The following is a 24,136-nucleotide window of genomic DNA, read 5'->3' as shown; positions in this document are numbered from 1 at the left end:
TCCATAACAGGAGAATAAGTTTCCTCATAATCAATTCCTGGTCTTTGAGAAAAACCTTGAGCTACAAGTCTAGCTTTATACCTTGTAACTTCATTTTTCTCATTTCTTTTTCGCACAAAAACCCATCTATATCCCACAGGTTTCACATCTTTAGGTGTGAAAATGATAGATCCGAAAACTTTTCTTTTATTGAGCGATTCAAATTCGGCTCGTATTGCTCCTTTCCAATGATCCCAATCATGTCTATTTTGACATTCCATGACAGATTTTGGTTTTGGATCATCATCATCATTCATGATGTCATATGCAACATTATATGAAAATATCTCATCAAGATTTTTCATTTCATTTCGGTTCCATAATATTTTTGAATGTGCATAATTGATTGAAAATTCCGTATTGACATCATCAATCTCCTCTGCAGAAGGAGTATTGATTTGTAGTTCTTTTTGAACACTTTCTTTTACCTTATTATCAGCTGATTTTCTTTTTCGAGGATTTTTATCTTTGGAACCAATTGGTCTCCCACGTTTTTGGCATGGCAAAGACTCAAGAATGACATTATTGCCAGTTTTTGGAATTTCAATTCGAGCTGGAGCATTTGCTGCTGGTATATATGATTTAGTCACTCTTTTTATATCTGTAAATGTATCCGGCAATTTATTCGCAAGTTCTTGCATATGCATTATTTTTTGAACTTCGGTCTCGCATTCTTTTGTGTGAGGATCAAGATACATTAATTGAGGTTCACACCATGAAACATCATTTTCTTTATTTTTTATTTCTCCCCCTAATCTAGGGAATAATGTTTCATTAAAGTGACAATCAGCAAAACGTGCTGTAAAAACATCACCCGTCATGGGTTCAATATATCTTATTATTGAAGATGTTTCATATCCAACATATATTCCCATCCTTCTTTGAGGACCCATTTTAGTGCGTTGTGGTGGTGCGATAGGGACATAAACCGCACAACCAAATGTTCTAAGGTGGGAAATATTTGGCTGATGGCCAAAAGCAAGTTGCAAGGGAGAATATGTATGACTTGCACTTGGTCTAATGCGAATCAATGATGCAGCATGCAAAATTACATGACCCCATACAGATATTGGGAGTTTTGTTCGCATTATCAATGGTCTAGCTATTAGCTGCAATCGTTTAATTAATGATTCAGCTAAACCATTTTGTGTATGCACATGGGCAACGGGATGTTCAACAATAATCCCAACAGACATGCAAAAGTTATTAAATGCTTGAGACGTAAACTCACCGGCATTATCTAGTCTCACCCTTTTAATAGTATAATCAGGGAAATGTGCTCTCAATTTAATAATTTGAGCAAGAAATTTTGCAAATGCCATATTTCGACTTGATAATAGACGAACATGAGACCATCTACTAGATGTGTCTATTAGAACCATAAAATATCTAAATGGTCCACATGGTGGATGAATTGGTCCACATATATCACCTTGAATTCTTTCAAGAAACATTGGTGATTCTTTTTCAACCTTAAGAGGTGATGGTCTTATTATCAACTTTCCAAGTGAGCATGATGTACATGGGATAAGTGCATCATGAGGGATCCTTTGATCCGTCAATGGATGTCCATGTGTATTTTGTATTATTCGTTTAATCATTGTTGATCCTAGGTGGCCTAATCTCTCATGCCACAAACTGATCATTACAGGATCACATGATTTTTCTTTAACTACCACATTTACTTCAAGTACATTTATATGTGTATAATGTAAACCAGAATGAAGTCTTGGTAGTTTTTCAATTACACGATTCTTATCAGTGATACTTAAATATTTTTCATTTTCTGTTGTCACTGACTGATAATCATATCCATTTTGGTATATGTCAGAGAAACTTAACAAATTTCTCTTTGACATGGTAGAAAATAAGGCATTATTTATCATAAAATTCGTACCATTTGGTAACATGAATTTTGCCTTTCTCATTCCTTTTATTAAGTCCACAGGACCTGATATAGTATGTATAGTTCCTTCCGTTGCTTTCAAGTCTGTGAAATATTTTTTAGATTTGAGTATGGTGTGAGTAGAACCACTGTCTGCAATACAAATATCTCCACCATTTGACTGATTTCTTACTCCGGCAGTATACATCGTGAACTTCAAAAAAAAAATATGAGAAACAAATAATGAGTACATACTTCATCAATATATTACATTCAAAACATGTTACAGACGATAGCACATAATAAGGAAATATGTAGTAAACTAGATATGGTGTAGATTGAAAATCTACAACCATTTATTTAACGAGAACATATAATAGGATACCTATATATATAGATATTAGAAATTTATTCATTAAAGTAGTCACAAGTTGGTTCAGTGATTTTTGTATCAAGGTCATCCACAAGATTTGCTTCTTTTCCTTTTCCCTTTAGGGATTCTTGATACCGATTAACAGAATGTTGATTTGTTCGGCAGTTTTTAGACCAGTGGCCAATTTTACCACATCGGTAACAAGAATCTTCAACATTCTTTGAAGAGCCTTCTTCAACATTGTGATTTGTGAGATTGTATGGTGTTTGGATTTTATAATTTTGTGGATTATTATTTCTTTGTCCACGACCACGACCACCACGACCACGACCACCACCACGACCATTACTATAAGGGTGATTTCGAACATAATTATGATTTTTATTATTGTTATGGTAATTTCCATGATGATGGTTTTGGCCAATATGGCTACGACCTTGTCCACGCCCTCGTCCATGTGCATTTCTTCTTTTATTATTATTATTGTTAATAACATTAGCTTCAGGAAATGCTAGCGCACCGGTAGGACGAGATTCTTGATTTTTCATCAGTAATTCTTTATTAACTTCTGCAACTAAGAGATAAGTTTGAAGTTTGGAAAAAGTTTTATAATTCTGCAATCTTAAATTTTCTTGCACAGTTATGTTTGCAGAATGCATTGTGGAGAAAGTTTTCTCCATCATATCAGCATCACTTATTTCTTGACCACAGAATTGAAGCTTTGAACGGATCTTGAACATGGCCGAGCTGTATTCACTTACCCTTTTGAAATCTTGGAACCTTAGATTTCTCCATTCTTCCCTCGCAGCTGGGAGTAATATTTCCTTTTGATTATCGAATCTACTCTTGATACTTTCCCATAAAATATGTGGATCTTTGATAGTGAGAAACATATGTTTTAAGGTGGTATCAATATGTTTGCGAATAAAAGCAATTGATTTTAATTTATCTTGATCGGAACAAGTATTGTTTTCTTTTAAAGTTTCTAGAATACCCAATGATCCAAGATTTATTTCTACGTCCATAACCCATGATGTGTAGTTTGTTCCCGATACGTCTAAGGCATCAAACTCAAGCTTTGATAAGTTTGACATTTTCTATTTTCAGAAAGATGAACAACATAAATCATAATCATAATCAATTTTTTTCATAGACAAATAACAACATGAAATTAGAATTAGTTTAGATTCATAAGTAGCAAACAAAGGAATAATGGTATGATTACAAATAATAAAATCATAAGGGAAGGATAAAATATAGGTTCATCTAGTGGTGTACAAGCAACAATGATGATAGCTATTATGACCAATACAGTAGGAAAAATCATCCTTGAGTTAATCATCTTTTTTAAAAAAAATTTTGAGAGTAGTAATTTGAGAAAATGAAGATTGATTTGTGAAAATGTGAAAACGGGGATGTTTAATTTATATTTGAAAAATATAGTTGTTGTAACGTCGTCAGTTGACGTTAACAATCGTTATGTACATATGACCGTTGTAACGTCGTTAGTTGACGTTAACGAATAAAGTCACTATATCAAAACGCGTATGAGTAATATAAAGGACAAGATTTTTTTTTATATCATACGTAAAGAAAAAAAAAACAAAAGACAAAATCTTTCAAAAAGATACGGAGTATATATATGAGATCAATTTATCAACTTGTTGATTTTGAAAATCTTATGTATTTAAAAAGTTGTATTTTTCAAATACTTTAGGGGTATGTTATGTAACTTATAATTAATAATTTCTATCATGTCACTTTCATGTGAATAGTAAATTAATTAATTTCGTTTCATTTACTATTCATATGAATAGTAAATGAATTAATTTCGATTCACTATTTTGTTACTTGAGTAATATATATACATCATATATATATTTTATTTGACGTCTCGGTGTATATGTGTGTGACCCCGAAGGCTCAAATAAAAATAAAGATTAGTATGCATGAAATAAATAATGATTAATTGCATAAGTAATCATAAATGTTAGATAACATAAATATAAATGTTAGTGAAGTTAATAAGAGTTAGATTACAGAAATATAATTCAGGCGGTATAACCGACCATATATAACATAAATATAAATGTTAGTGAACATAACTGTAAATGTTAGTATACATAAATAAATGTTAGATAACATAAATGTAAATGTTAGTATACATAAATAAATGTTAGATAACATAAATATAAATGTTAGTGAAATTAATAAGAGTTAGATTACAGAAATATAATTCAGGCGGTATAACCGACCATATATAACATAAATATAAATGTTAGTGAACATAACTGTAAATGTTAGTATACATAAATAAATGTTAGATAACATAAATATAAATGTTAGTATACATAAATAAATGTTAAATAACATAAATGTAAATTAGGCGACAGTGTCGACCATATATCATTTAGGTAGTATAACCGACCATATATTAGTTAGGTGGCAGGGCCAACCATATTTAGTATAAATATTGAGATAATCGTGCTGATAACGTGTTATAATTTAGCAGTATAACTACCTTTAGTGGTCTGGTTCTTGACTGTAGGCTATTGATTATTAGAAGATAAAAGAGAGGGAGGGAGTATATTATAATTTTTGGTACATTTGATTTACATTCATCGATCCTTATTTATACTACTCAAATTCCACTGTACAATTCATTCATGAGATATCAAATAGGATTTGCTTTTTGACTTTATGTACAAATTTGTCGGCCACTTTTTTATGTCTTATAACAATTTTATTTTATGTTAAAATCAGATTGTTTTTGTTGAGCATTAAATGCTTAACTTATTTTTTAGGGCACTAGTTAACCAAAAATTCGTCTAACGAACCCAGTTGTAAGAGACAATGTAAATTTTCAATGTTTGAATGATACGTAATTTTTAAGAAATTTTCTTGAAAATATTAATATTTAAATATTACCGTTGACGTATTTAGAACGTAATTTAAAGCGAAATGATTTGTAACTTAATATTTGCTTAAACTATATTTCAATATTTGCTTAACTTATTATCATTTGTAACAAACGTCGACGTAATTTAGAGCGAAATTATTTACCACAATCACTTTTCATATATTTTTCCCGTTTTTTTAAATGATTTTAATAAAATGTGTTAATCAATCGTCAATTTGTGTATTATAGTTATAAATTAGTTAAACATTATTATTATTTGTACCAAACGTCCACGTGATTTAGAGCGAAACCATTTACCATAGCCACTTTATATATATTTTTTCCATTTTTTAAAATGATTTTAATAGAATGATTTTATCAATGGTCCATTTGCGTATCGTAATTATAAATCAGTTAAACAATATTAAAGGTGTCAAGCGAAACCAGTTTTCCTAACAACGTACGGGCTTTTGTAACCATTTGCGACCCAACCTGCTTGTTCAAACTCAAATAGGGAAGGTAGCACACGGTTACTTTGTATTTAACTCAGAGTGTATCGTTGTTTGTTCCAAGATCTTTTTCGGGATTATATAACGGAAGACTACCAAAATTTATTATTTTGTGTTTATAGATCACCTATATTTGAAAATGATTTTGTATGTTACTCAAGTTTATCTTTACATATTTATTGGTCACCTATAGTTGAAGTTGATTTCGTAGCTCATTCAAGGTTCGTATATTGTTACAAATATACCAAATTCGACTAAAACCTCTTTGAAAAAAATTATAAAAACTGCAAATACTTGTGTATTTGGTAACAACTAATCGTTAGATATGTTAGTTGAGAAAAGCTTAGTTATTTGTGTTATTTTTTTTTTACAGTTTTCTAATGAGATTTTAGCGAGATTTACTACGTATGGAACCACACACGAACTTGGATGACCTAAAAATCACTTTCTAACATGAAAAGATAAATTTGGATGATCTACAAAATCTTTTTCAAATATCGCTCGCCTAAAAATACAAAACGATAAATTTGGGTAGCCTCCCGATATATATTTCATCTTTTTATTAGACAAAATTTTGTCGATGGTCTTTGAACTTTGTACTAAAAATTGCAGGTGACCTTAAACTATTTTTTTGCCTTCGTTGACCCCGATCTTTTGAGAAAGTTCATGGATGACCTTGGATTTAACTAATGTTAAATATGCTCCGTTAAATGGTCTCCATCTGAGGGGTATTTTCGTCATTTCAGTTTACTATGACTTTTAAAAAACTTTTATCATATTAGCAACCAGTTTGGTAGTTTGGAAGTTGTTTACTACGGAGTACTACTAAACAAACATCAAGTTTTGCCCTCTCACGAATGAGTGTCGGAGATGCCTCAATGACTCGACTAGGGCCTTTCTCTATCAAGTTTGTAGGAACACTGTTTAATGTGCGTAAATAATGAAGTCCATTTTTTAAATGCCTATTTGTTTCAGCCACATGCAACAGAGATAATAGTTATCTAAACTGTTACTGTAACAAACAATTAGATATTATAAATGTTACTCATTTATATAAATTTAAATTATTTGATTATAAAGCCAGAATTAATTTCAAGCAATGGAAGATTTATATTATATCAAAATTAAACATCAAATTATTACATCTTGAAACTGGATACTGTGATCGATCATAAACTTCAATGTCTTAATATCTTCATAAGCATATAAGCAAAGTTTGATAACCTAATCTATGTAATGATTTAGTTCCTAAATAGGTAATTCTAACCAATCGTAAACAATATCTACACAACGTCGAGATAAGGCAAAAGGAAAGAAAGATAAAAACAAATTAATAATGTAGGAAAACAGTGTATAGGTCAAACAGTTTCATATGGAATTTACGGTCTTTTAGTAGCCATAGTAAACTGAACTGACGAAAATACTCCATAGGTGGAGACCACTTAACAGAGCATATTTAACATTAGTTAAATTCAAGGTCATCCATGGACTTTCTCAAAAGATCGGGGTCAACGAAGACAAAAAAAAAATAGTTTAAGGTCACTTGCAACTTTTAGTACAAAGTTTAGGGATCATCGACAAAATTTTGACTTTTTAATATAAGAATAAAAGATACTCTTAAAATGGATGTAGACAATTTGTTGTTAAACAGTGTAAATCGTTGATGTTATCGGTTACTTTATGTTGTTTTTTGTCTCACGAGTTTATCTCAAACAAATATATTATTGTTTTCACTCGCATGGATGCGTTAGACAAGTTCTCATAAATTGGTGGAGAGTGTAATCACCACATAACCGTTACACTTTTTTTTGGCAAAAAAACATTATATATAAATAAAAAGAATACATATTACACGCTCCAAGCCTACAAAGTGTTCTGCTAAACGCGTCAGTGAACCAATATAAATAGAAACGCACGCAACCATTCTGATGAACGCTACACTATCCAAACAACACGTGCCCCAAATAGTGCATCACCTTATATAATCACGTTAGTATGTATTTAATTATTAAATATTTAGTTTTTTTTTTTTTAAATAAACAAACCTCAAAAGTTAGGTCGAACCACACTGGCCAATACGAGCCTTCGAAAGTCAGGGGAGGCCTGGAGGGTCAACAAAGTGATCGACCGCTCAAGGCCCGGGATTTTCAGGGGGCCATTTTTATATATATACAGACATAATCGAAGATTTAAGAAGAGGAGAACTAGGAAAACACAACTAAAGCAGCCAAGACAAAGCACAAGAGGCCCAAAGATAATAATGAAATGCCCCAGAAAAAAAAAAAATCAAAGTCAACTAACATTCTAGCAAAGGCCGTTTTATTAAATAGTTTATATTATTCGTTAGGGTCCAAGGGCCTTTTTTTCACCTCGTTCTAAGCCCTCAAATTTTCGGGACCAGCTATGTCGAAAGTGACCTGAAATTTTGGCGGGAGTGTTGCTTATTGCTGTATATACCATATCGTTGATAAAAGTAATTTTAAAGAAGATACCATATTTGAAAAACAGGAGCAATGGCATCTAATGACTCTGTATCCATGCTATCAGACTTCCTACACATGAATAGCAGCGATCAAGAATTTAGCTATGCTAATAACTCCTCTGTTCAGGTCTCTTTCGTTATATCCTTATCAATATATACTTATTTCTTATATTTAAAAAATGTAGAAATCGACTAACTTCGAATATGTGTTGTCCTCTGCATACTCCTAGGAATATGTGATAACAAAAGTGCAGTCGATATTAAAAGAAACAATCAAGGAGATTGCTAATCTTGATGGTTTCCCTGCTTGTTTCAATATAGCGGATCTGGGTTGTTCTTCAGGACCTAATATACTCTCGGTTATATCTAATATTATTGATGAAATTCGCGAGGTATGTAAACAAAAGAAACGTAAAGCCCCACAATTACAAATTTGCCTTAATGATCTTTTTGGAAATGACTTTAACTCCATCTTCAAATCACTGCCAATGTTCTACGCTAAGTATAATATTGCGAAAGAAGATAATGGCGGTAGATGTTTTATATCTGCGGTTCCTGGTTCATTTTATGGGAGGCTATTTGCTAACCAAAGTATTGAAATGTCCCGTTCATATTGATTATAAACGTTCCGTATTAATTGATTTCGTTGCGAGGTTTTGACCTCTATATGAGACGTTTTTCAAAGACTGCATTCATTTTTAAAACAACCATAACCTTTATTTTATCAATAAAGGTTTTAAAAACATTACGTAGATTATCAAATAATGATAATCTAAAATATACTGTTTACACACGACCACTACATAATGGTTTACAATAGAAATATATTACATCGACATATGTTTCTTGAATGCAGTTTTTAGACAATATCATACAAACGTGGACTCCAAATCTTGTCCTTATTTTAGTATGCAACAGCGGAAGCTCTTAATATTCACCTGAGAATAAACATGCTTTAAACGTCAACAAAAATGTTGGTGAGTTATAGGTTTAACCTATATATATCAAATCGTAACAATAGACCACAAGATTTCATATTTCAATACACATCCCATACATAGAGATAAAAATCATTCATATTGTGAACACCTGGTAACCGACATTAACAAGATGCATATATAAGAATATCCCCATCATTCCGGGACACCCTTCGGATATGATATAAATTTCGAAGTACTAAAGCATCCGGTACTTTGAATGGGGTTTGTTAGGCCCAATAGATCTATCTTTAGGATTCGCGTCAATTAGGGTGTCTGTTCCCTAATTCTTAGATTACCAGACTTAATAAAAAGGGGCATATTCGATTTCGATAATTCAACCATAGAATGTAGTTTCACGTACTTGTGTCTATTTTGTAAATCATTTATAAAACCTGCATTTATTCTCATTCCAAAAATATTAGATTTTAAAAGTGGGACTATAACTCACTTTCACAGATATTTCCTTCCTCGGAAATAAGACTTGGCCACGGATCGATTCACGAACCTATAAAATATGTACATATATATCAAAGTATGATCAAAATATAATTACAACCATTTTTATTATGTTTTAAAGATTTGAGTGTTTTAAGTCAGCTGTCCTCGTTAGTAACCTATAACTAGTTGTCCACAGTTAGATGTACAGAAATAAATCGATATATATTATCTTGAATCAATTCACGACCCAGTGTATACACGTCTCAGGCTAGATCACAACTCAAAGTATATATATTTTTGGAATCAACCTCAACCCTGTATAGCTAACTCCAACATTACTGCATATAGAGTGTCTATGGTTGTTCCAAATAATATATATGCATGGGTCGATATGATATGTCAAAACATTTACATACGTGTCTATGGTATCCCAAGATTACATAATATATTAGAATACATGTATAATACAATATAAGTTAGTTATGATATGATTTGTATAGATTTGTTAAACATTTCCCGTAGCTAAAAAGATCAAAAATATCCAATCTTGTTTTACCCATAACTTCTTCATTTTAAATCCGTTTTGAGTGAATCAAATTGCTATGGTTTCATATAGAACTCTAATTTAAGAATCCAAACAGAAAAAGTATAGGTTTATAGTCGAAAATTTAAATTACATGTCAATTACTAAAGAGGTAGTCATTTTCGTCGAAAGAACGACATCTTGATGACCATTTTGAAAAACATACTTTCACTTTGAGTTTAACCAAGATTTTTGGATATAGTTTCATGTTCATATGAAAAATCATTTTCCCAGAAGAACAACTTTTAAATCAAAGTTTATCATAGTTTTTAATTATCCAAACCAAAACAGCCCCCGGTTTCACTACAACGGCGTATATCCGATTTTATGGTGTTCATCGTGTTTCCAGGTTTTAAATCATTAAGTTAGCATATCATATAGATATAGAACATGTGTTTAGTTGATTTTAAAAGTCAAGTTAGAAGGATTAACTTTTGTTTGCGAACAAGTTTAGAATTAACTAAACTATGTTCTAGTGATTACAAGTTTAAACCTTCGAATAAGATAGCTTTATATATATGAATCGAATGATGTTATGAACATCATTACTACCTCAAGTTTTCTGGATAAAACTAATGGAAATGAGAAAAATGGATCTAGCTTCAAAGGATCCTTGGATGGCTTGAAAGTTCTTGAAGCAGAATCATGACACGAAAACAGTTCAAGTAAGATTTTCACTCGAAATAAGATTGTTATAGTTGTAGAAATTGAATCAAAGTTTGAATATGAATACTACCTTGAATTAGAAAGATAACCTACTGTAAATAACAAAGGTTCCTTGATCTTAGATGATTACTTGAAATGGATTAGAAAGCTTGGAAGTAGACTTGCAAACTTGGAAGTGTTCTTGATTTTATTAAACTATACTTATGGAATTTATGAAGAACACTTAGAACTTGAAGATGGAACTTGAGAGAGATCAATTAGATGAAGAAAATTGAAGAATGAAAGTTTTTGTAGGTGTTTTTGATCATTGGTATATGGATTAGATATAAAGGATATGTAATTTTGTTTTCATGTAAATAAGCCATGAATGATTACTAATATTTTTGTAATTTTATGAGATATTTCATGCTAGTTGCCAAATTATAGTTTCCACATGCGTTAGGTGACTCACATAGGCTGCTAAGAGCTGATCATTGGAGTGTATATACCAATAGTACATACATCTAAAAGCTGTGTATTGTACGAGTACGAATACGGGTGCATACGAGTAGAATTGTTGATGAAATTGAATGAGGATGTAATTGTAAGCATTTTTGTTAAGTAGAAGTACTTTGATATGTATCTTGAAGTCTTTCAAAAGTATAAGAATACATATCAAAATACAACATGTATATACATTCTAATGGAGTCGTTAAGTCTTCGTTAGTCGTTACATGTAAATGTTGTTTTGAAACCTTTAAGTTAACAATCTCAATTAATGTTGTTAACCCAATATTTATTATATCAAATGAGATGTTAAATTATTATATTATCATGATATTATGATGTATGAATATCTCTTAATATGATATATACATTAAAATATCGTTACAACTATAATCGTTACATATAAGTCTCGTTTCGTAATTCTTGAGTTAGTAGTCTTGTTTTTACATATGTAGTTCATTGTTAACACACTTAATGATATATTTAAATATCATTTTATCATGTTAAATATAGTGTATCAATATCTTAATATGATACATATGTATTTAGTAGATGTTATCATAACGATAATCGTTATATATATCATTTCGAGTTTCTTAACTTAGTAATCTCATTTCTTATGTATATCACACATTGTTAATATATTTAGTGAGATACTTACTCATCATAATCTTATGTCAACCATATATATATGTCTATATATACCACAACATGTAGTTTTTACAATTTTGTAACGTTCGTGAATCGCCGGTCAACTTGGGTGATCAATTGTCTATATGAAGCTTATTTCATTTAATCAAGTCTTAACAAGTTTGATTGCTTAACACGGTGGAAACATTTAGTCATGTAAATATCAATCTCAATTAATATATATAAACATGGAAAAGTTCGGGTCACTACAGAACCTACCCGTTAAATAAATTTCGTCCCGAAATTTTAAGCTGTTGAAGGTGTTGACGAATCTTCTGGAAATAGATGCGGGTATTTCTTCTTCATCTAATCTTCATGCTCCCAGGTGAAATTGGGTCCTCTATGAGCATTCCATCGAACCTTAACAATCGGTATCTTGTTTTGCTTAAGTCTCTTAACCTCACGATCCATTATTTCGACGGGTTCTTCAATGAATTGAAGTTTTTCATTCATTTGAATTTCGTCCAACGGAATAGTGAGATCTTCTTCAGCAAAACATTTCTTCAAATTCGAGACGTGGAAAGTGTTATGTACAGCCGCGAGTTGTTGAGGTAGCTCCAGTTGGTAAGCTACTGGTCCGACACGATCTATAATCTTGAATGGTCCAATGTACCTTGGATTTAGTTTCCCCCGTTTACCAAATCGAACAATGCCTTTCCAAGGTGAAACCTTAAGCATGACCATTTCTCCAATTTCAAACTCTATATCTTTTCTTTTACTGTTCGCGTAGCTCTTTTGTCGACTCTGGGCGGTTTTCACTCGTTGTTGAATTTGGATGATTTTCTCGGTAGTTTCTTGCATTATCTCCAGACCCGTAATCTGTCTATCCCCCACTTCATTCCAACAAATCAGAGACCTGCACTTTCTACCATAAAGTGCCTCAGACGGCGCCATCTCAATACTAGAATGATAACTGTTGTTGTAGGAAAATTCTGCTAACGGTAGGTGTCGATCCCAACTGTTTCCGTAATTAATAACACATGCTCGTAGCATGTCTTCAAGCGTTTGTATCGTCTTTTCGCTCTGCCCATCAGTTTGTGGATGATATGCAGTACTCATGTCTAGACGAGTCCCCAATGCTTGTTGCAACGTCTGCCAGAACCTTGAAACAAATCTACCATCCCTATCAGAGATAATAGAGACGGGTATTCCATGTCTGGAGACAACCTCCTTCAAATACAATCGCGCCAACTTCTCCATTTTGTCATCTTCTCTCATTGGCAGGAAGTGTGCTGACTTGGTGAGATGATCAACTATTACCCAAATAGTATCATAACCACTTGCAGTCCTTGGCAATTTAGTAATGAAATTCATGGTAATGTTTTTCCATTTCCATTCCGGGATTTCAGGTTGTTGTAGTAGACCTGATGGTTTCTGATGTTCAGCTTTGACCTTAGAACACGTCAAACATTCTCCTACATATTTAGCAATATCGGCTTTCATACCCGGCCACCAAAAGTGTTTCTTGAGATCTTTATACATCTTCCCCGCTCCGGGATGTATTGAATATCTGGTTTTATGTGCTTCTTTAAGTACCATTTCTCTCACATCTCCAAACCTTGGTACCCAAATTCTATCAGCCCTATATCGGGTTCCGTCTTCCCGAATATTAAGATGTTTCTCTGATCCTTTGGGTATCTCATTCTTCAACTTTCCTTCTTTTACAACCCCCTGTTGCGCCTCCTTTATTTGAGTAGTAAGGTTAGTACGAATAATTATATTCATAGCTTTTACCCGTATAGGTTCTCTGTCCTTTCTACTCAAAGCGTCGGCTACCACATTCGCCTTCCCCGGGTGGTATCGAATCTCAAAATCATAATCATTCAACAGTTCAATCCACCTGCGTTGTCTCATATTCAGTTGCTTCTGATTAAATATATGTTGGAGACTTTTGTGGTCGGTATATATAATACTTTTGACCCCATATAAATAATGCCTCCAAGTCTTTAATGCAAAAACAACAGCACCCAATTCCAAATCGTGAGTTGTATAATTTTGCTCGTGAATCTTCAATTGTCTAGACGCATAAGCAATCACCTTCGTTCATTGCATTAATACACAACCGAGACCTTGCTTTGATGCGTCACAATAAATCACAAAATCATCATTCCCTTCAGGCAATGACAATATAGGTGCCGTAGTTAGCTTTTTCTTCAATAACTGAAATGCCTTCTCTTGTTCATCCTTCCATTCAAATTTCTTCCCTTTATGCGTTAATGCAGTCAAGGGTTTTGCTATTTTGGAGAAATCTTGGATGAATCTTCTGTAGTAACCAGCCAATCCTAAAAATTGACGTATATGCTTCGGAGTTTTTGGGGTTTCCCACTTTTCAACTATTTCGATCTTTGCCGGGTCCACCTGGATACCTTCTTTGTTCACTATGTGACCGAGGAATTGAACTTCTTCCAACCAAAATGCACACTTTGAAAACTTAGCGTATAGTTTTTCTTTCCTCAATACTTCTAGCACTTTTCTCAAATGTTCTTCGTGCTCTTGATCATTCTTTGAGTAAATAAGTATGTCATCGATGATAACAATGACAAACTTGTCAAGATATGGCCCACACACTCGGTTCATAAGGTCCATGAACACAGCTGGTGCGTTAGTCAATCCAAACGGCATAACCATAAATTCGTAATGACCATAACGCGTCCTAAAAGCAGTTTTTGGAATATCATCCTCCTTTACTCGCATTTGATAATATCCAGAACGTAAATCGATTTTCGAATAAACCGACGAGCCTTGTAGTTGATCAAATAAGTCGTCAATTCTCGGCAGTGGATAACGGTTTTTGATGGTAAGTTTATTCAACTCTCTGTAGTTAATACACAACCTAAATGTACAATCCTTCTTCTTGACAAATAAAACAGGAGCTCCCCATGGTGATGTGCTTGGTCGAATGAAATCACGTTCTAATAGTTCTTGCAGTTGGCTTTGCAGTTCTTTCATCTCGCTAGGTGCGAGTCTGTAGGGAGCACGAGCTATTGGTGCAGCTCCTGGTACAAGATCTATTTGAAATTCAACAGATCGATGTGGAGGTAGTCCCGGTAATTCTTTCGGAAATACATCGGGAAATTCTTTTACGACGGGAACATCATTGATGCTCTTTTCTTCAGTTTATACTTTCTCGACGTGTGCTAGAACAGCATAGCAACCTTTTCTTATTAGTTTTGGTGCCTTCAAATTACTAATAAGATGTAGCTTCGTGTTGCCCTTTTCTCCGTACACCATTAAGGGTTCTCCTTCTTCTCGTACAATGCGAATTGCATTTTTGTAACATACGATCTCTACTTTCATCTCCTTCAGCCAGTCCATGCCAACTATTACATCAAAACTCCATAACTCTACTGGTATCAAATCAATCTTAAATATTTCGCTACCCAGTTTAATTCCTCGATTCTGGCATATATAATCTGCTGAAATTAATTTACCGTTTCCTAATTCGAGTAAAAATTTACTATCCAACGGCGTCAATGGACAACTTAATTTAGCACAAAAATCTCTAATCATATAGCTTCTATCCGCACCCGAATCAAATAAAACGTAAGCAGATTTATTGTCAATAAGAAACGTACCAGTAACAAGCTCCGGGTCTTCCTGTGCCTCTGCCGTATTAATATTGAAAACTCTTCCGCGGCCTTGTCCATTCGTGTTCTCCTGGTTTGGGCAATTTCTAATAATGTGGCCCGCTTTTTCACATTTATAACAAACTATATTGGCATAACTTGCTCCGACACTACTTGCTCCGCCATTACTCGTTCCGACACCATTTGTTCCTTTCGTTCTGTTAACCCCTGGTCCGTAGACCTCACACTTCGCCGCGCTATGACCATTTCTTTTACACTTTTTGCAAAATTTGGTGCAGAACCCCGAGTGATACTTTTCACACCTTTGGCATAGCTGCTTCTGATTGTTGTTGTTGTTGTTGTTGTTGTTGCGGTTGTTATTGTTGTTGGGATGATTGTTGTAGTTGTTGTTGTTGTTGTTGTGCCATTTGTTGTAGTTGCGATTGATGTTGCGATTGTTGGGATAGTTGTTGTTGTTTTGGTGACTCTTATCACCGTTTTTCTCCCACTTTCTTTTGACTAACTTCACGTTGGCCTCTTCGGCCGCCTGTTCTTTAATTCTTCCCTCAATCTGGTTCACTAGTTTGTGAGCCATTCTACATGCCTTTTGTATGGAGCCAGGCTCGTGTGAACTTATATCTTCTTGGATTCTCTCCGGTAACCCTTTCACAAACGCGTCGATCTTCTCTTCCTCATCTTCGAATGCTCTCGGACACAATAGGCACAATTCTGTGAATCGTCTTTCGTACGAAGTAATATCGAATCCCTGTGTTCGTAACCCTCTAACTTCTGACTTGAGCTTATTGACCTCGGTTCTGGGACGGTACTTCTCGTTCATCAAGTGCTTGAATGCTGACCACGGTAGCGCGTAAGCAGCATCTTGTCCCACTTGCTCTAGATAGGTATTCCACCATGTTAACGCAATACCTGTGAAGGTATGCGTAGCGTACTTCACTTTGTCTCCTTCAGCACACTTACTTATGGCAAACACCGATTCAACTTTCTCGGTCCACCGTTCCAATCCAATTGGTCCTTCGATCCCATCAAATTCTGAAGGTTTGCAGGAAGTGAATTCCTTGTAGGAGCATCCTACACGATTTCTTGCGCCGTTAGCTGTATTGCTAGATTCAGAGTTATTGTTAGTATGTAGCGCGGCCTGTACTGCGGCTATGTTTGAAGCAAGAAAGGCACGAAATTCCTCTTCAGTCATATTCAAGGTGTGTCGAGTAGTCGGTGCCATTTCCTTCAAAATAGTCAAATGAAACAATTTAATCATACAGAATATTAAGAGTAGTCAATAGTATCTCGTAGCATAATATAAACTCATTTATAAAAGCTTTTTCTTCATATTAGCGTTTTATAAGTTTAAATTCGGGTACTACCTACCCGTTAAGTTCATACTTAGTAGCTAATATACAATTCAACTACTACAATTCCATATGAAAAACTGATTATAATAATATATCACATACAAATATTCTTCAAACTTACAACTTCGCTATATTACATATAACATGAAATATAGTACACTATGATACAGGACAGTTTTGAAGATAAATCTAGTTAATACGCAAGTTGTTCAGCAAAGGAAATAAAGACACGTAATTCAAAAGTCCAGAAACAAGTCATGCATGCTGGTTTTACTAAGACGACTTCCCATCCTTGGTCTTGTGGAAAATAACCGTTATGACCATTAGCTAGGCAGCATGTTGTAATGTCGTCAAAAGGACAAGGGTTTCTTAATGTCCAACAGCCCGTTAATAATATAAAAACCTTGTTTCTCATCCCAACTACTGAATCCGTCACTTGTGGGAAAGTTTTATTTAAAAGCTGCAATCCGATGTTCTTTTTCTCACTTTGGTAAGAAGCGAACATCACTAACCCGTAAGCATAACATGCTTTTTTATGTTGCATGTTAGAAGCTCTTTCTAATTCACGAAATCCTATGTTGGGATATGTTGAGTCAAAATAGGTTCTCAACCCGTAGCGTAAAATTGCATTTGGGTTTCCCGCATTTAACGTTTTAAAGAAAACACGGCGTAACTTAAAGTCTCCCCAATGTGATATACCCCACCTATCAAAGGAAAGCCTTTTATAAACTAAGGCATTTCTGGAAAGCCTTACAAATGTTTGACAAGTTAATTTCGCCATAACTAAATGTGCTGATGAATTCTGACCGACTCTAGACAAGATTTCCTCAATCATATCCTCTGGTAGGTCTTCTAAAATATTCGGTTGTCTACCCTTAACGTCCATTTTGTTTTTATACTATAAAATAGACAAGGATTAGATTCGTAATAACAAACAATACAAGCAATTTTTACATAGAACATAAAAGTACAAGCACACTACAATACATTTATTACACAACATGCTCACACCCCTCTAATCTGAATCACTGGTTTCTTCTTCTTCGGACTTGGTTCTTTTTCCTAATCTTCTAGGGATATATGATGTTCCTCTAATACGAGTCGTCGTTTTCCACATTGGTTTAGAAAAACCTGGTGGTTTAGAGGTTCCCGGGTTATTGTCACGATATTGAAAATACGGGTGTTGACGGTACATAAAGTTCATCGGGGTCGGAATCAGATTTCTCTATTTTGATGCCTTTTCCCTTATTATTTTCTTTTGCCTCATTAAATTGGGTCGGGGTAATTTCTATAACATCATTGGAATCCTCATCAGGATCCGATTCATCGGAAAATTGGTAATTTTCCCAATATTTTGCTTCCTTAGCGAAAACACCATTGACCATTATTAACTTTGGTCCATTGGTTGAGGATTTTCTTTTATTTGACCGGTTTTCTGTGGTTCCTACTATTCCCCCCTCCGAAACCTCTTCTTCTTCCGGTTCCTCTTCTTCTGGTTCCTCTTCTTCCAGTTCCATTTCCTCTTCTTCAGGTTCTTCGGGAACTTGTGAATCTTACCAATATATATTCGACTCTTCGTTATTATTAGGTGAGTCAATGGGATTTGTGCTAGAGGTAGACATCTATCACACAATATCAAACATGTTAAAAGATTAATATATCACATAATATTTACATGTTAATAATATATAGTTTTCAACAAAAATGTTAAGCAATCATTTTTAAAGAAAACACGGTCGAAGTCCAGACTCACTAATGCATCCTAACAAACTCGATAAGACACACTAATGCAAATTTTCTGGTTCTCTAAGACCAACGCTCGGATACCAACTGAAATGTCCCGTTCATATTGATTATAAACGTTCCATATTAATTGATTTCGTTGCGAGGTTTGACCTCTATATGAGACGTTTTTCAAAGACTGCATTCATTTTTAAAACAACCATAACCTTTATTTTATCAATAAAGGCTTTAAAAACATTACGTAGATTATCAAATAATGATAATCTAAAATATACTCTTTACACACGACCATTACATAATGGTTTACAATAGAAACATATTACATCAACATATGTTTCTTGAATGCAGTTTTTACACAATATCATACAAACATGGACTCCAAATCTTGTCCTTATTTTAGTATGCAACAGCGGAAGCTCTTAATATTCACCTGAGAATAAACATGCTTTAAACGTCAACAAAAATGTTGGTGAGTTATAGGTTTAACATATATATATCAAATCGTAACAATAGACCACAAGATTTCATATTTCAATACACATCCCATACATAGAGATAAAAATCATTCATATGGTGAACACCTGGTAACCGACATTAACAAGATGCATATATAAGAATATCCCATCATTCCGGGACACCCTTCGGATATGATATAAATTTCAAAGTACTAAAGCATCCGGTACTTTGGATGGGGTTTGTTAGGCCCAATAGATCTATCTTTAGGATTCGCGTCAATTAGGGTGTCTGTTCCCTAATTCTTAGATTACCAGACTTAATAAAAAGGGCATATTCGATTTCGATAATTCAACCATAGAATGTAGTTTCACGTACTTGTGTCTATTTTGTAAATCATTTATAAAACCTGCATGTATTCTCATCCCAAAAATATCAGATTTTAAAAGTGGGACTATAACTCACTTTCACAGATATTTCCTTCCTCAGAAATAAGACTTGGCCACGGATCGATTCACGAACCTATACAAATATGTACATATATATCAAATTATGATCAAAATATAATTACAACCATTTTTATTACTACCTCCGTCCCATCTTAAGTGTCCACTGTTGACTTTTCAAAGTCTTTTTTTGTCAACTTTGACCGTAAATATTTTTATTTGTGCTATATAATATTTAATAGAAATTATATGAATGAATTGAGTTTTGAACATGTTTTCATTCTATATAATTTTCATCAAATATTATATAACACAAATAGAAATATTTACGGTCAAAGTTGAAAAAGAAAAACTTTGAAAAGTCAACAGTGGACACTTAAGATGGGACGGAGGGAGTATGTTTTAAAGATTTGAGTGTTTTAAGTCAGCTGTCCTCGTTAGTAACCTACAACTAGTTGTCCACAGTTAGATGTACAGAAATAAATCGATATATATTATCTTGAATCAATCCACGACCCAGTGTATACACGTCTCAGGTTAGATCACAACTCAAAGTATATATATTTTTGGAATCAACCTCAACCCTGTATAGCTAACTCCAACATTACTGCATATAGAGTGTCTATGGTTGTTCCAAATAATATATATACATGGGTCGATATGATATGTCAAAACATTTTCATACGTGTCTATGGTATCCCAAGATTACATAATATATTAGAATACATGTATAATACAATATAAGTTAGTTAGGATATGATTTGTATAGATTTGTTAAACATTTCCCGTAGCTAAAAAGATCAAAAATATCCAATCTTGTTTTACCCATAGCTTCTTCATTTTAAATCCGTTTTGAGTGAATCAAATTGCTATGGTTTCATATTGAACTCTAATTTAAGAATCCAAACAGAAAAAGTATAGGTTTATAGTCGGAAATTTAAGTTACATGTCAATTACTAAAGAGGTAGTCATTTCCGTCGAAAGAACGACATCTTGATGACCATTTTGAAAAATATACTTTCACTTTGAGTTTAACCAAGATTTTTGGATATAGTTTCATGTTTATATGAAAAATCATTTTCCCAGAAGAACAACTTTTAAATCAAAGTTTATCATAGTTTTTAATTATCCAAACCAAAACAGCCCCCGGTTTCACTACAACGGCGTATATCTGATTTTACGGTGTTCATCGTGTTTCCAGGTTTTAAATCATTAAGTTAGCATATCATATAGATATAGAACATGTGTTTAGTTGATTTTAAAAGTCAAGTTAGAAGAATTAACTTTTGTTTGCGAACAAGTTTAGAATTAACTAAACTATGTTCTAGTGATTACAAGTTTAAACCTTTGAATAAGATAGCTTTATATGTATGAATCGAATGATGTTATGAACATCATTACTACCTCAAGTTTTCTGGATAAAACTACTGGAAATGAGAAAAATGGATCTAGCTTCAAAGGATCCTTGGATGGCTTGAAAGTTCTTGAAGCAGAATCATGACACGAAAACAGTTCAAGTAAGATTTTCACTCGAAATAAGATTGTTATAGTTGTAGAAATTGAATCAAAGTTTGAATATGAATATTACCTTGAATTAGAAAGATAACCTACTGTAAATAACAAAGGTTCCTTGATCTTAGATGATTACTTGGAATGGATTAGAAAGCTTGAAAGTAGACTTGCAAACTTGGAAGTATTCTTGATTTTTATGAAACTATACTTATGGAATTTTTGAAGAACACTTAGAACTTGAAGATGGAACTTGAGAGAGATCAATTTGAGGAAGAAAATTGAAGAATGAAAGTGTTTGTAGGTGTTTTTGGTCGTTGGTATATGGATTAGATATAAAGGATATGTAATTTTGTTTTCATGTAAATAAGTCATGAATGATTACTAATATTTTTGTAATTTTATGAGATATTTCATGCTAGTTGCCAAATGATGGTTCTCACATGTGTTAGGTGACTCACATGGGCTGCTAAGAGCTGATCATTGGAGTGTATATACTAATAGTACATACATCTAAAAGCTGTGTATTGTACGAGTACGAATACGGGTGCATACGAGTAGAATTGTTGATGAAACTGAACGAGGATGTAATTGTAAGCATTTTTGTTAAGTAGAAGTACTTTGATATGTGTCTTTAAGTCTTTCAAAAGTGTAAGAATACATATCAAAACACAACATGTATATACATTCTAATGGAGTCGTTAAGTCTTCGTTAGTCGTTACATGTAAGTGTTGTTTTGAAACCTTTAAGTTAACGATCTCAATTAATGTTGTTAACCCAATGTTTATTATATCAAACGAGATGTTAAATTATTATATTATCATGATATTATGATGTATGAATATCTCTTAATATGATATATACATTAAAATATCGTTACAACGATAATCGTTACATATAAGTCTCGTTTCGTAATTCTTGAGTTAGTAGTCTTGTTTTTACATATGTAGTTCATTGTTAACACAATTAATGATATATTTAAATATCATTTTATCATGTTAAATATAGTGTATCAATATCTTAATATGATACATATGTATTTAGTAGATGTTATCATAGCGATAATCGTTATATATATCATTTCGAGTTTCTTAACTTAGTAATCTCATTTCTTATGTATATCACACATTGTTAATATATTTAGTGAGATACTTACTCATCATAATCTTATGTCAACCATATATATGTCTATATATACCACAACATGTAGTTTTTACAATTTTGTAACGTTCGTGAATCGCCGGTCAACTTGGGTGATCAATTGTCTATATGAAACTTATTTCATTTAATCAAGTCTTAACAAGTTTGATTGCTTAACACGTTAGAAACATTTAGTCATGTAAATACCAATCTCAATTAATATATATAAACATGGAAAAGTTCAGATCACTACAAGTATGCACTTTTTTTACTCATCTAGCAGTCTCCACTGGCTTTCTCAGGTTAGCATATAACTTTATTTTGATATTTTTTTACTGAATTCAATCTGATAATGGAAATAATAGATTAGTTGCTCTGCCATTGACTATTTACTATTGAATACGATATGATGTCAGGTACCAAAAGGTCTCGAGAACAATGAGCTAAATATCTACATGGCAAAAACAAGCTCTCCGACTGTGTTTGAATTATATAGGAAGCAATTTCAAAAGGATTTTACAATGTTTTTAGAATCTCGATCTAGCGAAATAATAAATGGAGGGCATATGGTTCTTACATTAGCAGGTCGACGTACAGTTGATCCATGCTCCAATGATATTAGCATTCTTTTGAGTCTTCTTGCCAATTCACTAGTCGATATGGCAGCCGAGGTATATATATATATATATATATATATATATATATATATATATATATATATATATATATAGTCTATTTAAGTGCTTCTAAACATTAAATCTTTTTTTTGGTATATGCTAATACTAAATAACTTATTACACTTGTATTATAGGGGTTGGTTAGAGAATCGGAAATTCACTCTTTTAATTTACCAATGTATACTCCATATATAGACGAAGTTACAGATATTATTCACAGGCAAGGGTCGTTTTCTCTTGATGTCGTTGAATCATTTGATGTCTACTTTGATCAACGTGATGCACCAATGAAAGTTTCTGATGAGCCAAGCCATGGGAAAAAGGTTGCGAGTATTATAAGAGCTGGTTTCGAGCTTACTAATTTCGGAACTTCGGCAATGGACATGTTATTTAGCAAGTTTGCAAAATATGTGGATAAATATATGTCACCTGCGAAGACAAAGCACTTTAGCATCGTCATATCCTTGACAAAAATCTAGAGCATTTCTGTATCAATGCATGATATCTTAATGTGTTGTCTACTTTAATTTCAGTAATGTTTAGTAGGGTTGTGCATGGTCCATACCCGGACTGGAGCAGACAATACCCGGACCGGACCGAAACCCAAATTTTTATGAAAACAGGAACCAAGGACCGGACCATAAAGATATGGTTCGGTTCGGTCCGGTTCTAGCGTCAGTCCAAACGGTTTGGGTAAAAACCCGGACCCGTTTAAATCATTTTGGAAAAATAATATATATTATTTTATTTTATTCCCATATTTACGACTCACTTCATATAATTATCAATATATAACTTACATAAATGAAAAAACTCAACATATAGATAAAACTAATCCAAGTTTAAAATCAAAGTAGTAATCAAAATTTCAAATGACTATATCACGTTAATAACTAATGAAATGGTTCTTGTTTACAATAGTTATCATATCACGATAACTAATATAATACTTGTTTACAATCGTTATCACGTACAAGTTTTGATTATTCAAAACCTACTCTCAACAAGATGTATCGAATGAGGAAGAAAACAAGAAACACAAGAATACAAGATACATATATACTAACCGTAATATTTTATTAAGAAATCGTAGACTTTAATTCGCAGTTATATTGAAACAAGAGAAGATATATACTAAGCTTAGAGTTTTTAATTAAGTATTGAAGCAAAGAAAATTAATTATACGGAGTATATAAATTTA

The 24,136-nt window shown here is 33.0% G+C and overlaps 1 protein-coding gene across 1 annotated transcript; it reads left to right on the top strand.

The window, feature by feature from the left end:
- The first annotated feature begins 8,218 nt into the window (after positions 1 to 8,218).
- Positions 8,219 to 23,414, top strand: LOC139872000 (benzoate carboxyl methyltransferase-like). The gene is made up of 5 exons (XM_071859772.1): positions 8,219 to 8,314; positions 8,418 to 8,768; positions 22,504 to 22,560; positions 22,675 to 22,929; positions 23,070 to 23,414. The coding sequence occupies exons 1-5, from the start codon at positions 8,219 to 8,221 to the stop codon at positions 23,412 to 23,414; spliced, it is 1,104 nt and encodes a 367-aa protein (XP_071715873.1).
- The last annotated feature ends 722 nt before the right edge of the window (positions 23,415 to 24,136 follow it).

The sequence above is a fragment of the Rutidosis leptorrhynchoides genome, chromosome 10 (assembly GCF_046630445.1).
Source record: "Rutidosis leptorrhynchoides isolate AG116_Rl617_1_P2 chromosome 10, CSIRO_AGI_Rlap_v1, whole genome shotgun sequence".
Lineage (NCBI taxonomy): Eukaryota > Viridiplantae > Streptophyta > Magnoliopsida > Asterales > Asteraceae > Rutidosis > Rutidosis leptorrhynchoides.
This window is presented reverse-complemented; position numbering and strand designations above follow the sequence as displayed.

Coding starts and splice junctions, on each gene's coding strand:
- LOC139872000 (XM_071859772.1), top strand. CDS start 8,219: ATGGCATCTAATGACTCTGTATCCATGCTATCAGACTTCCTACACATG. Junction 8,315..8,417: donor CTAATAACTCCTCTGTTCAG/GTCTCTTTCGTT, acceptor GCATACTCCTAG/GAATATGTGATAACAAAAGT. Junction 8,769..22,503: donor CATTTTATGGGAGGCTATTT/GCTAACCAAAGT, acceptor GGAAAAGTTCAG/ATCACTACAAGTATGCACTT.